The sequence below is a fragment of the Psittacula echo genome (assembly GCF_963264785.1).
Source record: "Psittacula echo genome assembly, chromosome: 1".
Lineage (NCBI taxonomy): Eukaryota > Metazoa > Chordata > Aves > Psittaciformes > Psittacidae > Psittacula > Psittacula echo.
This window is the reverse complement of record NC_137735.1, coordinates 166921035-166937565: the sequence shown is the minus strand read 5'-3', so window position 1 is coordinate 166937565 and position 16531 is coordinate 166921035. Positions and strand designations below refer to the sequence as shown.

The 16531-nt window shown below is 38.9% G+C and overlaps 1 protein-coding gene across 1 annotated transcript in view; it reads right to left on the bottom strand.

Annotated features, from left to right (window-relative positions):
• CELF2 (CUGBP Elav-like family member 2) overlaps nt 1-16531 on the bottom strand; it is a 377904-nt gene that overhangs the window by 29348 nt on the left and 332025 nt on the right. The window contains exon 10 of the mRNA XM_080630853.1: nt 7191-7325. Coding sequence (XP_080486979.1) covers nt 7191-7325 — 135 coding nt within the window. The remainder of the gene's footprint in view (nt 1-7190; nt 7326-16531) is intronic.

Here is a 16531-nt window from a genome sequence, read left to right as displayed (position 1 = left end):
TTAGTATTGTATTTTTTTCCTAAAAAAAAAAACAACAAACAAACCAAACCAAACCCAAAACAAAAAACAAACAACAACCAAAACAAAACCAAAGAACTAACACAGTCCTTCACTGAGAAATACACACTTCTTCACTGAGAGCTTCTGCCCACCCTAAGCCTGGCTATTTAGCAACTGAGCTGCCCAAAGATCCTTTAGGCTGAATTGATACACCTGTACAGAAATCAATTTGCTAGGAGAATACACAAAGACCTGTTGTATTTTAAGAGACAAATATGCAAACAGGTCATTCCAGTTAATTGATGGCCTGTCTGCTGCCATTGGCATCCTTCAGGTTATCACAATGAGGAGACCAGGCCGACAGCAGTGCTCCAGGGAGGCTCTGTGGGAATTCGTCACCCTTCACTTCTCCTCTTACTGCACTGGAATTTTGGAGATTTTTAGCCACAATTCCTACTCTTTTCTTTAGTAATTTAAAGACGTTCTGAAGCATTATTAAAAATAGAAATATAGGTCAAAACTGCATGCCCAGTTCCCTATTTCTGGCTCCAACTTGTGTTTGGATGCCTGCTTAAGGGTGATCTAATTATCAGATGGGCTTAATACCAAAGTATTTCTCCAAGAAGTAGCATAATCTCTGGGTACTAAGAGCAGCCAAAATCAATTCACCTATTCAGGAGCCTAACCACAGACTCAGAAACTTAACACTGCGTGGGTAAGCCCAGCTGACACATGGCAGTTCAGAAATATACCTGCCCCATCACAAATCCATTTGAATTCTGCAGTCAAGTGACAGGCACCGGATGGTGGACATGCTAAGGCAAGACTTTCTTTCATGGCTTCCTTTCAAATATGCATTTTAGGAAACTGGTGCTGAGGTCAGGGTTAAAGCACTGGACTACTCTGTGCTCTGAATACTGAGATAATGGTGCTAGCAGTATAACTAGATTTAAATATAAAATTAAAAATCATACACTTGGGTTGTTTAAGCATCCATACAAGGTATGTGTAATGTATTAATACAGTATTTATAAACCTTTATTTAAGATATGTGTTATATTTATCAACTGAACTTTATCCTAAAACTAATGAACATTATACCAGGGAAGTTTTCTATGTACTGCAAAAGTAGTAAAGCTTATTTAAAATTATTTTATGATAATGGAACCTGCATTAATTCCACATGAAATGGTACAAAAATAATCAATTTGTACTACAGTATGAAGAGTGCCATTCTGCATTTTAAACCGTTCTTTTCCAACATGAAACATCTACCTCAATTCATTCTTTAGTATACTGTCAGAGCTTCCTACACACCTACTGGTAGGGTTATTTTTGGATCATCCTGGAAGGAAATCACAGCTATCTCAGTAGGTGTACTGGCCTCTAACAAAATGTCACGGTGGCAGACGTGTACTGCTGATTGGAGAAAAACGTATTGTACTGAACTGAACAAAGAGAGAATCTTCTAAGAATGATTATTTGAACATTCTTCACTGCTGCTCAGCTGAAGGATCTTGTATATTCTATAAAATCTCTAATATTTCGACAATTCTGTTCACAATGTGAATACCCTCAACTAACAAAGACAATCTTCATACTGTATTAGGGGTTAGAGAAAATAATGAATCGTGGATGCTAACTATAATTCTCTTTTAGCAGGGGGAAGGGATGAGTTAATCAGTTTTCTCCTCCTTTTAGTTTATTCTGTACTTCACAGACTTCCTTTTTTTGGGGCTGTTATTCTTCAATGTCAGCATCTGTCTGAAAATGAGTATTTTTAGGTTTTTGTGCTTAGGAGAACTGGCTTTTTTTTTTTTTTTACAGCAGAAGAGTTAATGGCTAAATTCTGATATAATATGGCAAAAGCTGGGCTGGATTTTAAGAGGTTATTAAAGAAAAAAGTCTTACTTTCTACACTGACAGTAGGGGTTTTTTTTTGCAGACAGATTTCCACTTAGGTTTTCAGAGCAGATAAACCTGAAGAGCTTTTTTACTGAAGCATGAATAGCTAGTTCAGCTGGGTGAATAAATAATAGTTTAGAGAATCAAATAATCATGAAATGTCATGGAAAATCAAGGCTCCTAGGTCTGAAACTGAATTAGCTTCTGGTTTAGCAATTCCATTCCCCCACAGCTCAGAAGTTATACTGTGTATGTTTATGCAGATAAATTTGGATACATAATTAGATGTTTTGTCTCTTCATTTGCACACAGAAGGATTTTCCTGTTGGATACTGAAAAAAACACCCCATTTATGAATGCATTTTAAGAAACAAAATTGAAATGAGCTCACAGAGGCTGTGGAATCTCCATTGGAGATACTCAAACCTTGGCTGGGTATGGCTTTAACCAACCTGCTCTGAGTGGTCCTGCTGCGAGCAGGAGCCTGGAGTAGAGACCTTGTGAAGCATCTACCAATGTATGAAATTCTCTGATTATAATGGTATGGCATTAAACAATATGTGCAGTGAGGATAAGGGCAAGATGACAAAGTAAGCTGGTATCCGAAACCCGACTTCCATATTCTTCCTATGAGTACAAAACACTTTTCTGCTGTTGCATAACATCAGTTTGCAAAAAGATCAGGACCTTCATAGCTCCTGGTATCTGGAAAGGTGCCATATCAACCTTGTACCACCAGTCAGAATAAACATTATTATCCTTGGGAAAATTAGGGCACCAGGTCAACTAAGGCAAATTAAATGGCAGACAGCGTTAGAGGCAGATATTCTGATCCTGAGCTTATATGTTCCTACTTCACATCCACCTCCAGGCCTTCCCACCGCCCACTGAATTAACTATATATGTTTGCAGGCTCTGGAATAGCAGCCTCTCTGTGAGCCCTTTGCTACTCGATCCATTTGCAGGATGTGTCAAGGACGGTCTCTGGAGGAGAAGACAAAACTCCTGACACTCACGTGAGATTCATCCTGCCTAAACTGAGAAACTTACAGTGTTGATACCTACACCTGAGGCACTTCCCCCAAAATCCCTTCCCAGTTAATGGGAAATTCAGACTTCCAGGACCCAACCAAAAGGGAGTTGAGATAAACTGGCTCAGACAACCTGGAGTCAGGTAAAAGCTACCCCAGCCCAAATCCTTATGAAATGAAATACTACAGCTACCTGCCTTTAAAAAAGGAATGTCCTCTAAGCGAGTGAAATGAAAAGAAAGTGAAGAATTAATAAACTAAATAGAGGTGATTAAAGTAAATAAAGGAAACAATTATCATATCAAAATAAAAGACAAGAAAGATGATTAAATGAGTCTTCAAAAGACCTGTGAGAAACTCATGAAAGACATAATATGCATTTACCTGGTTTTTATTCTTTCATGATTTCATTTTCATTTTTATTCACTACCGTCTGATAATTGCAAGAAACAGTTACTTTAACCATGGGCAATTTAAACCATTTTAATTTTTTTTTTTTCCTAGGGCCAAGAGACAAAAGAACCTATTTATTGCCTGAGGGGATTTTTACTAAAATGAAAGCTTAATCTTTCATGGGTTTTTTTAAGCAAAGGCTTTTAAAAAATCATTTCTAACAATGCTGTAGGGAGAGACTTCCATGGGTATGCAAAATTGAAATTATAAATTTACAATTATAAAAAAATTAATAGTTTGGGGGATTGCATTGTCTCTGTTCTTTCTGAATGAATACCATCTCAAGCCTATGAGAAATGAGACAGAATGAGTGTCCTTAGACTCTTTTGCGGTCAAAGCTATTTGGTAAGAATGTATGAGAGAAAGATCATTGGAGTTTAATTTGTTTGGAAATATGTAATTGTATGAACCTCGAGGAAAGAGTTTCATACAGATTGAACAGTCACTATTAGATGCTGGATATTTTTCTCTTCTTTTTTAATATACTGCAATTAGAAGGCAGCAGTAAAATGTGACATCCTCGAACATCAGATGCCCTGCTGGTTCCTCACTTCTTGGCCTGTTTTTCTGTGTTGTCCATATGTATCAAAGTTGCACTGACCATCAACCCCTCTGTAATAGTTTGATGCATTGAAGGTTGCTAAGTCTTATCTGTGTAAAATGAAGCTGCAAGATTAATTTTAATGAAAGCAATCACCTTTTGGGGCTCTTATGACACACATCTACAAAGGACAGAGTAAGAGCTCTTGGTCAAAGACCGATTCAGGAGAGATATAGTTACAGAAAGATGGGCAGAAAGATGGGTATGATTTACGTGGCTGCTGTGGTTTAAGGCATATTAGAACTACATGCTTATGCTCATCCCTGTTCCATGCAGTATTTTGGCTTTAACAGCATCAAGAAAAGGATTAAATTTAAGCCTGTACCTTTGCACTTTCCTAAATTTGGGCAGTTTTCTGAACCGAGAAATATTAATTTAATGCATTGTCTGGAGAGACGCAAACATTTCTTCGTGGGCTTGGTGCAGGCTTTGAAAACAGACAAAATAATTTACACTTATGAAACACAACAAGCCAAAGTGTTCTATTAAAAGAAATCTAGACCAAAAAAATACCCTCAAGGCCTCCAAACATCCACACATTGAAAGGCAGATTTAAATGTTTTCTGACAACATATTTCAAGTTTTAATATAAACACTTTGAGCTACTATGAAAAGTTTTATCGAAGTAAATTCATTTTCCATAGAGCAGAGAAGAATCACTGAAGATATTATTCAAGTTTACAAAATATTTAATAGGGTGGAGAATGTGGAACCAGATAAGAAAGGTCAAACTGAAGGACATTTTTAACAACGCTTGATTTTAGGCTTGCTGTGCAAAATATATAGGTCAATGGACCTATTAGAGATACAATTCCTCTTTGACACACTAAGCTGTCTAATATTAGAAACACTTGTGTACAGCTACTACCTGTGAGAGTTTCAGAAGCAATTATGATCCTGAATACAGTATTTCAAAGGCTAAAAATCCAGATTTTTCTTAAAAATAACACATCTTCAATGTGTTAGACAAAATAATTAACGTCTGTGGAAATATGTTGGTATCTGCTCTAGAATGCCACCCTGAGCAATACTAAGCTTTACTTACGCTAAAAAATATCTGTCCAGCTGAAGCACTTTTCTAACCACGCTTGTCTGCAGAGTTGGACATCAGATGAAATGATCTTTGAGGTACTCAAGGAACCCTGAGACCCAGTTAAAAGAGGGAACAGCAAGACAGCCAGGATGGATAAAAAGACTGAGTTTGAAGAGGGAAAGAGGAAAATGTGGACCTTAAGGCTGAATCTGAGTCTTGTGCTAACATGGCAAGACAAAGTGCACGACAGAAACATGCTGCTGTCTGAGGTTCTAATGCCACTCTGCTGCAGAGCAGCAATGATGAAGAAAGTTCATTTCCAGCCTCTCTGCACTGCAGTGCCGTACGGGGAGTTGCCTTGAGAAGTCTTGTCAGTATGGCTTAAGAAATGTTGAGGATGCTTTGGGAGGACAGGCTACTCAGATATTTAACAGCTAAACTGCAGAGATATTACAGAACATGCATGAAATGCAACATTTCCACTTATTTATATGAGTAACCTTTGGACAGGAGTACTGCAGGAGCACTGCCACTGAGATCAGCCTTTGCACAGTGTTGAGCCCCACCTCCAGGATGTAGGGGAGATATTGCTTGGGTTTAGATAAAACATATACTAGCAAACCAAAATTATTTGCACACAATCTTCTTCTCAGAGATGTTGCAAATGAATATTATTTGTAGGTTGAGATGAAGCTCTGCATAAACTTAGTATTAGCCAAGCTGTCTCCCATCTAACCTCTCCCCCAAACCAATAATAACACTGTAATATAATGTGAAGTGTTGGCCAGCTTTAACACCCAGCACTACGCTCAGTCCCAGTTCTATTGTGCAGTGAAGACTGCTTTCCTTACTGATGAGCTCAAACCATCTGACATGAATTCCTTTCTCATGGGGAATAAATACACCCTTAAACAAGATTAAACACAAATGTTCTTTAGTGGTGTCTAAAATAATATGAATGTTTTTTAGAACAGCAATAAACACACTTCATGATGCAAATAATTACACCCTGCAGCCTTTATGTAAAGATAAGCGGCCAGATTCTTCACTCAGCTACATCTCTATAAATCCAGAGTAACTACACTGAATCAGCATCTCTCTCTGGATTCTGGAGATGCTGAAGCATTACTGAACTCTGGATTTGCCTTATTTCTGCTAAGGGTTTTCGGACATGTTGTGCTGGAAGTCTACATAGTAGTCATGGAGGCACCACCACCTCTTAGCCTGTCCTTTTTTCCCATATAAATCTGTCTTTTGCTTAGTGTAATGAGGACAGAATCTGGCTGTGCCTTTGATATCGCTTCTGTAACTGTATTCTGTTAGGACCAGAAGAAAGCTCAAGTGAGGGTACAGCAGGAAAAAGAGAAGGAAAAAAGAGAAGACTTCACAAAAATTCATGATGAGTGAAGGCAATACATACATGATGTGCTGGGAATTAAAGATCAGTCAGTTTCTCAGGGATTAAAAAACATTACCTCAGCTGATTTTTCCGCAGGATGAGAAGAATTCGCTCATGTTCTGAATTCTTTCTGAAAAGTCAATTTCAGCTAAAGTTTCTCATGCAATTGTAATTTCCACACGGAGTTTTGTAAGATGGTGTTGTGGTTTAAGTGCAGCCGGTAACTCAGAACCACACAGCCACTCACACACTCCCCCCGTTACATACTGGGCATGACGTGCTGTGGTATGGAGTACCCCTTTGGCTAGTTTGGGTCAGGTGTCCTGTCTCTGCTTCCTCCCAGCTTCTTGTGCCCCTCCTCAGTACAGATCATGAGACTGAAAAGTCCTTGATTTGGGTAAGAAATACTGCGCAACAACTAAAACATCGATGTGTTATCAGCACTGTTCTCAGACTAAAGCCGAAACACAGCACTGCACCAGATACTAAGGAGAAAAACAACCGTTAAAGCTGAACCCATGACACATGGGTCCATTAGGCTTTAATGGCCCCTGAAATGATCTGGAAAGGTGAACATGTCTACACTGGACTACTTGTAAAACTGGTTATTTGCTTAAAATAACGGCAATAAATACATTCGCCTATTAAAAGGGTCTTCAGAATTCATATGCGTACAAAACTTAGAGACAACACGGAACCACTGCTTTAACTATCATCTTCCCATTTATTCTCAAGTTTGTAATTTGAAAGCAAGCACTCTGCTCTTACCGGGACTTGTGAGGGCTCCCAGAGCACCGGTCGTTGTGGACAGAGGATTTGCATTGGTGGTGGTAGCTGAGGTTTGGGCGGCGGCTGCTGCGGCTGCTAAAGTTGCCAAATTCTGTAACTGTAAAGCGTTCATGCCTGCATAAAGAAGCAATAGGGTTAATTAAAATATGTGATAATAATACTAATTAAAAAAAGCTGTTTTCAATGGACACGGAACTTGGGATGTACCTTGCCAAGAGTCAATTCTTCTTTTCACTCCCAAGACATCTATAATCTGGGAAGTAACTCTTACAGTCCCCAAATAGCATCTCTCACCTCTCTACTTTGGCGTTGAGAGAATACAGCAAAGGCACCAGCCTATAGTTCAGGAAAATTAAACCTAGTTTGTGCCTCCTTTATAACAGAAGTGTGGAATTAAAAGTCATTTAAACTCTGTGTGAAGCCCAGGCACAATACTATTTCCTGGCACAACAGCGGGTGTAAAGAAGATAACTAACATTTAAAACACATTTAGGACAGGGTCATATAATTGGGATGAATACAATTTGTTTCCTGTATCTCCTCTGAATGTATCTACTAAGGCTACACTTAGTGCAGTAACCGATAATTGTGCTAATATTCCTTTTGATGGTTCATTTCTAAACCCACATATGAATTAAGAGCATAAAATTAGTATGAATCTGATCACGAAGCTATCTTTGAGGTAGGGGCTTTCAGGCCATAAGCTCTAGACTGTGATATTAAGTGTACTCAGTCATCAGCCATTTCATTATTTTAGAGGATGTGGGGGAGATATACCTGCATTTCAATAAGGAATGGATGCATTTATATAGCAAAGGTTTTAAGTTAGATGGTAAGTTAAAAAAGACAAACAATAATAGAATTTCTGTGATACGGAAAAAAAAAAGGATGATTAAGGAACAAGAAATGGCATTCATTTTACTTAAATTAGAGGGATAGGAGTATGATTCTCCAGAGGTCTTCAAAAGTACCTACCTTTTACTGTGGGCTAGGCAAAGTACTTAGGCACTTACTCTAAGGCAAACTGCTATAGTAAGAGACTAAAATGCAGATACAAGTTAGACGTTAGCATTAACCAGCCTGGATCCTTTTCAGGATCCTCTGAATGAGATGCAACTGTCCACAGGGGCAATGTTCAGACTGAGTGTCTGCATACAGACATGAGACAGGTTGTTTGCATGGCAGTGAGAGATCAACCTTTTTGGCTTGGACACATGAAGGGGATCTGTGCATGCTGCTAGAGCCCTCAACAGAATTGACAATGTGCATAAAACCAAATCACTAAAAGAGGTTTGTTATGTTCTTGTCATGATAATGTAACTACACACAAAAAGTTAGGTGGCAAGAAGAGCAATACTGTTTTTAGATCAAGTGATAGAGCCGGGAAGACCGCATGAGCATTGGGGTACACCCAAAGAAGAGCTGGAAGGCCTGTAAACTTGTCAATTTTATCCTGAATGTTAGTTTGTCTAACAAAAGATACCACTTCTCCCAGCAAGCTTTGTTTCTCAAACCAGGAGAACTTAATGGTAACTTGGGAGAAGATGAAAAAAGGATAAATATAATACTTCATGAGTATGTTGAGAAGAAGAAAAATGCAATGAAGGAGAAGTATTTTCTAGGTAATGAGAACTTCTGCAACAATGGAGAGAGGTATTACTTTAAAACACATATGTTGCAGACTCAGGTTGAGTACAGTCAATAAGCCCCACAAAGAAGTATTCTTATTGCCCCAGCATTAAAACTGTAAAGTGAACCTTAATATAAGCAACTATTTGTGAATAAACTCCCAAATTTTAATACGTGCTCTACGCTACTTGCATGTTCCAACAGGCAGGTCAGGTCTTAGGTTAGCACCCAGCTTGGCTGAGGTTCTAACTTCTCTGCCTCAAATACCCAAAGGCAGCTCAGATGCTGGTGCTTTTGAAAATATGCCACAAGGACAATGTTATGAGCAAGGTTTTAGTTGGTTCAAGATCCACCACTTAGTAGTCTGAAATCTGGCACAAAACACATGATCAAAAAAGCTCTTTCAGGTTTCTTTCAGAAGCTAATGACCATCTTGAAAAATAAAGCTTTTCTCAAACACAACCAACCCAAAATATTTTGCAAGATGCACTAAAGCTACCCTAGTCACAAGTCATTATTAACCTAGACAATGAGGTGTAGCTACTAAATAAAGTGATCATGGGTCATTGTTACAATTTGGTCTTCTAAATCTGCTCTCACGACATTTAAGTGCTTTAAAATACAAGGATAACTCTGAAATGGCAAAACTGCACCTTAATAAGACACATAGTTAATAAATACTTAAAAAATAGATATTGGATGCCCAAATAAATAGAATAAAACTCCTTAAAACATCTCAAGTCTCGAACTCTAGAACAAAGTCATCTTTAAAGCAGGAAAAGTTGATTATTTTAAAAACATTTTATTTTTATTATCAGCCACTTTGAAATTAAATTTTGGAAGCAGCATCATATTAATAAATAAATTTCTCAAACCAGCAATAGTAAGGAAATTCGGAACAGTTTTCAAATCCTATCTTTGGCTTAACTTGAGAACTTTTCATTCAGGTACAATTCAGATAGAAATTCTGATATGCAAGCATAATTGAAATTTATTTTTATTTAATTACTCATCTGACCTACTGGCTTGCCTTGGGTGTAAATTATTTTCTTTAATTGAAAAATCCTCTTTCCTTGATAGTAAAATTCTGCAAATTACTTCAAACCAGACTTTAAGGATGGAGAATACTGCAGCTGGGATCTACCTCTCAGCAAAGACAATGGTTCTTACAATGAGACATGGAATCCATTTTCATCCTGGATTGATATTTGGTCCTCAAATATAATTTAGCTTCTTCTTTTGTAAGAAGTAATGTCAAGCAAAAAATGTTCAACAAACATTGCTGGTCTTTACTGAGGTCATTATTTCATGCCATTCTGTAAGAGATTTGGGAAAGCAGTGGGATGCTCTTCAACAGGACAGCATGGTTTTCTATCACCCACTGGTTAGCTATTCATGAGAAGGATCAGTTATAATCAGCTTATATTTCTTCTGTGGGGAGGTTTCCACTTTGGACTTTTAAACAGCACACATGGCAGAATTAAATAACAGCAAAAGTACAGGATGGTACTACAGGAGAGGCTGCAAATAGCTTCACCTAGATGAAATCCCACATGCTTCTGGAAAACACATGGACTTTTCTCCAAACCTTAGTTTAGACATGATTAAAAGCAATTTAATGCTGCTTTTTCTATTGCATTTTATGTTCATGGCTTTGCCCATGCATGCAAGGATGCAGAGGGCTATAAGTACAGAGGGCTGTGGAGCTGGGAGGCAGCATATAGCACTGTACAGCCCTCAAGGAGAAGTACTGCAGGCAAGAGAAAGTCAACAGGCGGGGGAACAAATAACTGCTCTCTGTGGGCTCAGAAACCACCACGGAGCCTGTGTGGATGCAAAACAAACACCAGCACTGCCTCATCCCTCAAAACCATTTTTATAGCGGGACATTTCCTGTGGAAGCACAAGAAGAACCCATCAACTTGACGAAAGATTTTCATTGCCAAAAGAAGATTAACAAAGAAGAGCTAGGCAGTGACGAAGTTCTCTCCCCACCCAGTCTGTTTTACTGCAGAGGTGACTAAAAGACATTGGCCACAAACCAGCTCTGCAGATGTTACAGGGTGTCAGCTTTGATGCTTTTGGTAAAAGACTGCTTGCTGTTGTCACACATGCGTAAGAGAAGGGCAGAAAAAAGCCCTGCTGAGCAGAGCACCCAAATGTGATTGTCAGAAAGGACTCATGGCACATGCCATCATGCAGCATGCTCTGATTGTGCCAACAGGTTTATCACTTAATATGCATTGGTGGTGAGGCACTGGAACAGATTGCCCAAAGAAGTAGTAAATGCTCCATCCTTGGCAGTGTACAAGGCCAGGCTGGACAAAGCCTTGGGTGATAAAGTTAGTGTGAGGGGTCCCTGCTCATGACAGGAGGTTGGACCTGGATGATCTTAAGGTCCTTTCCAACCCAAACCATTCTATGGTTCTGTGAACCTCTTTAGGATCTTTTGTGTGCTCAAACATATAAAAAATAAGTCCTGTCATCACTGTTTCACATTCCCCACGCATTTTACCATCTCTGCTCCTTCTTCCTGGGTTTCTCCCATCAACTTGTCATCAATGCGCGTCAACATCTCACTTGCTAGGACAAACTTGGAGGAGGGAAACCAAATGCTGTCAGTCCTAGACCCAAAATGTACTTTGCTTTCAAATGGGGTTTTTTGGTTCATTTGAACTTCCGCTAAGGGACAGTTCTGTGAGACTAATCTGTTGTGTCATTCCCCCCTCCTTTCACCCGGTGTCTTCACACATTTCACATCCTACAGCTTTTTCAAACCCAGCCCTAAATCCCACAACAGAGCTGGGCAGCAAATGAGTAGATTGTTTTTATTTGAAAGTGCTGCTCACTCAGCAAAGACACCTCTCTCAGAAGAAATGCAAATTGCTTAACGCTGAAGAACAGCCTCATAGGCAAAACTGCACATGAAAAATGAAAATCCCCCTGTAGAGGAAAAGAAAACTTCTGGGTAAGGAATAACTCTTGATCTTCGTGATGGAGACAATGTTGGGAATTAAAGGGAAATGATTAAAACACCCCAGCATCACAATAGAGTTTGATTCCATTTTTAATAACATGTATTTACCAATGTGCTATCAGCTTGGCAAATATTCAAGATTGCAAGGAAATTCGACTTTCATTCTGTTATTTGGCAGATTAAAAAAACAATTAAATTATGTACAAAACAGATGCACAGTGTGCCTTGCTTGAAACTTAAGATTTTTTAAAAAATTATTTATAAGGACAGGGGCATGAAAATTTAATTTAATGTTCACCTTAGGTAATTTTGTGTCTTATTGTTCACAGCAATTACCATAAATCTACATATCAATAAGCGAGAACAGATGTCAGTTGTTACAAGTGCTTGCCAATCAGGCCTGTTAAAAAGTGACAGATGGATGGTGATAGAACATTCTCATAAGGCCTATTAGCACATTCACAGGAAATTTTTGTAGTGCTGCACAGTCACAGATGCAGTTCTGTGAAAACACGGCAAAATTTAAGAGCACGAGATTTACATTTTACAACTTCTCGTACTGCCTCCGACACAGACTTTCATACGATGAAGCAATTTGCCTCATTTCACTCACTGCAGCTTTTCTCCTGCGATAACTGTAAAGTCGGAATTAGTGGGTATTTGTAGAGGAGGCAACAGAGTCACGAGCTGTTCCTGAAGGCCTCATCAGCTCTTGGGTTTCCAAGACCATAATAAAATCTTATTAGGAAAGAGATGAGATTCGCTTGCTGAACAAATTCCTAATAAAGGCAGACACTGGCTACATTTTAGTGATAATATATGCACGGAGAGTTTCAGTCAGTGGTGGTGATCAGAGCCAAATCTGGTTAGCTCATAAGCAGTTCCCACTAACTTGACTTTCTTTTTTTTTTGGAAATACCTAATTTTTGGATTTATTCTTTCTGAATTAATTCCTGGCTGCAGCTTAAAAATTGTGGCTTAAGGTAAAATTTATCATCTCCAGGCCAAAAAGCAACTATTTGCTAACACTGACATCAGCCATTTGGATGCTGATGTTAAAAACGGGGATAAAAGCTTCATGGCCAGTGTCTTAAACAGTGGGATGTTATTCCAGCAATAGTCTAAGAATTAAAAAAGACAGGAGACCTGAGCAGTACCTTCATCAAACCATATATACTCTGTGCCTGCCTTTAGAAAAGCTGCTTATCTGAACAGTGCTTAAGGTACCCTGACCATTTTGTATTTGAGTTAGCAAAGGCCTTAAAACAGCTTTCAAGTCCACATTTGATTCTGCCCTGTTTTTTAAGAGTACATGCTTAGATCCAACTGAAAGCTAGAGTTCCTAGTTGACTCACATAGGATTTCAGCACATTTTCAGGTTATACAGGCTCTAAACACATCCTGGCAAGAAATGTGTTTTTCTCAATTTAAACTTTGCCAATCGTATCATCTCATCTAACTTTATCCAAATAAAAGTTACTAGCCCAGGATCTTGCTATAGTCAAACGAGAGAGAATGAGCTGATGATTCATCTGATCCTAAAATAGGTTAACACCAGCCCTTGGCAGGATGAATCTCTGCCTGGGAGTGACTCCCTCTTCATTGGCACCGCAGAGAGATGGGATGCCTACTTCCCAAACTACTGAGGTTCAGTGAGATGAATTCCACCCCTACAGGGACCAAGGCAATAAAAAGCCCCTTGCCCTCCTTTCATCATTTACGGAAAGCCCAGCCAGAGCTATAGATCATGTGCCCAGACTTGGCCAAACTTCCACATCATGCACTTTTACCACTTGAATAAACACGTCTTGTGAACTGCTGAGTGTCAGTTTTCCTCCCAAGGTGCCTCTCCTCCTGTGAGCAGGAGCAATGTGTGAACTGAGAACAGGCTCACTTGCTTCAAACTCCACCTCTCCAAAAAAATGCTAAATGGAGTTGTTTAACTTATTAGCTAAAAAAATCACCCGAACCAATTGTATGTTTTAAATTAAGTAGGAATTTCAATAGAATTGAAAGCTCAATGGTTTTGGTCCCTGAGGTCAACATTTTCAAAACTAGTAGTTATCTTTAAGAAGCAGCTATCTCCCTTGAGCTGGAAACAGTTTCTCAGTGACCTTTAGTTATAATGTGATATCCCTAAAGAGGTCACAGCAGGAGAAACCCTCATTCAGTATGGCTTTGCTGGAACGAAGCCATCAAAGAGTCAGAGGATAAAAAGGATCCTCGGGCCAATGCAAAAGTATAGAGCTTTTGTGCAGATGGTCCTGGCTTCCAACTGGTCCCTCCAGATCCACTGAGCCAATCCAACAATTAGAGGAAAATATTCAGAAAGCAGAACCTCACAGAGTTTCTCTCACCCATCTGCTCTTACAGACTCTGCAACAGGAGGAAATCTGGCTTGGGTAACAGAAGAAGGGGGAAATGGATTGAACAGGGTTCAGAAAGGGCCAGAAGTTCAACCCAAAATGCAACCAAACTGTGAAGAGTTTGGAAAGGATTGGGAAAAAAACCCCATACATTGGAAAAATATAAAAAGTCCCAGCTGCAGAGGGTTTAGAGATCTTAAAGCCAAAGCAAGAAAAGCCAAAACCATGGTTTCTTCTCCTGCATGACTTCAGAAAGCTGTCTGCTCAATTAAATCAAGAGTCCTTTTGTGTCCTTCATGAGTACTGTACATGTCTGCATGTCCTGAAATATTTCTGTAAAGTGAATGTTCATTCCTGCCAAAGCATATTACATGAATGGACAATAGAAAATCTTCATAGATTGTGTATTTTTGAACACTTGAATTTTCTGCAGTCACCCAATACGACATAGCCCTCTCTGTTTATACTCTCTGTACAGTACTTTCCAGGTTCATCTTAAACAGGTAGGTTGGCTTAAATAACTACAGCTTTTAGGACTTGATCTAGTGCCAGCCAAATTCAATGCAAATGCTCAAGTGACATCAATCTCCTTTGAACTAAGCTTTCCCTGCAATTTGTATATATTTGAAGGAGGAATCATTTTTGCTTGAAAGGTTGCTAGTGCTTAATGTAGCTTGCATTGTCTTTTTAAAGTAAGACAATCAAATCACATAATGTAATTCATCTACATTATTAGCCTTCCCCAAGGACAAAGCACAGCTAGACACTGAGGCTGTGAGAGAAAAAACTGCCTTCAAATTAGCATTAGCACATATAAGAGGAGGGGAGGAAAAGTGAGGAAGTGCTCACTCTATACACATGATGATGGTATGTGCTTGCATGTTTTACAAGTGCAGTGAAGCAGAGTTGGGTAAGGTAGGGTTCATTGCTGTAATCAAGACCCGAGGATTACTTTAATACCAAAGGCAGCATTGTCAACTTTCCCAGCCTTATTACCAGTCTTGACATACTAGCTTGTCTCCCGAAATAGAACAATTTCATGAAAACCTCATTTTTCAATAAAAATGGGAAAAAATGAAACTGGGAAATCAAGTGTGAAACCTTGAAGCTTGGCAAGTTACAAGGAAAACTGCAACTTTTTGTTTCTCCAATTTACATATCTCACAAATTTTAGTTAAACATGCTTTATAACTTGCTTGGACTTCACACATGGTTTGTGAACATAGGGCAAATGCAGCGCTGAATATATAGTAGGGCCAGGGGCCTGCTACAGCAAGAATAGCATTCACTTTTAGAGCTGATGCTCTGTGTTTAATGTCTGTATGTTAGTGAGTTCTTGAAAAAAATCCTCATTTTTCTTTGGATTCAATCCCCAGCTCCCAATCTGACAAACAAAGAAACAAACCCCCGCCAGTTCTCTTCAACTAGAAACGCCTAAAAATCCTACTCCTTTCAACAAAACCAAAGAACCCCTGCTTTTGTCACATAAAACGTACTTTAACCAGACTCAGGCGTATTATGGAAAGGGAATTTAAAACTTCACAGTGAAGACCAGTGTCTTTGGTCTGCTAGCAAAGAAAATTGCTTTGATTTAAGAAATAATATCACAAAGGACTTCATGGCAAATATTTCTTCACATGTGCAGCAGGGTGTGTGCTGTGTCCTTTCTGCTCAGTACAGAGACAACATGAGCTTTAGCAGCAGAAATAAATATTTGCAGATCCAAAGGCCCCTAATTTTGGACAAGGTGGCTGTATTAGAAGTCCTAATTTAGCACACTGTGACTTCACTGAGACTTGAGCACAAAATTGATGCTAGAGCCCTGTAAGTAACAGTGAAATTTCAATGGCTCATGTGGCTTTTGATCAATCTTTTAGTATCTGAATTATATGGTAAGCACACCCATTGACTTCAAAGACAAAAGTTGGACCCCTCAAACACGAAGTTCAAAGGACTTTCAAGCTGCCATGACAGATCTTCTTTAGCACCCTACTCAATCGTGCCTAGATTTTATTCTTCACCTTGAAATATTATATTAATAGGCAAGCTATATGCTGTACAGAAAAACATATTAGATTAATTCTTCTGAAATTAATGTATACATCTTAAATTAAAAAACTCTAAGCCTTTGAAAACATCCAAGGATGGCTTCAGCAGGTCATGCAAGGTCTTGCTGCAGACACAGGACTATTTTTTATTCCTTTCACAAAACATAATATAAAAATCTTTAACACTAGATGCACTGCATTGCACAGTACTGCATGATTTCTGAGGGAAGGACATGAACTCTTAATCCTAACAATGAAATAGTGCTTAGTTTGGTGCTTTCACGTAGAGCAGGTAATTCA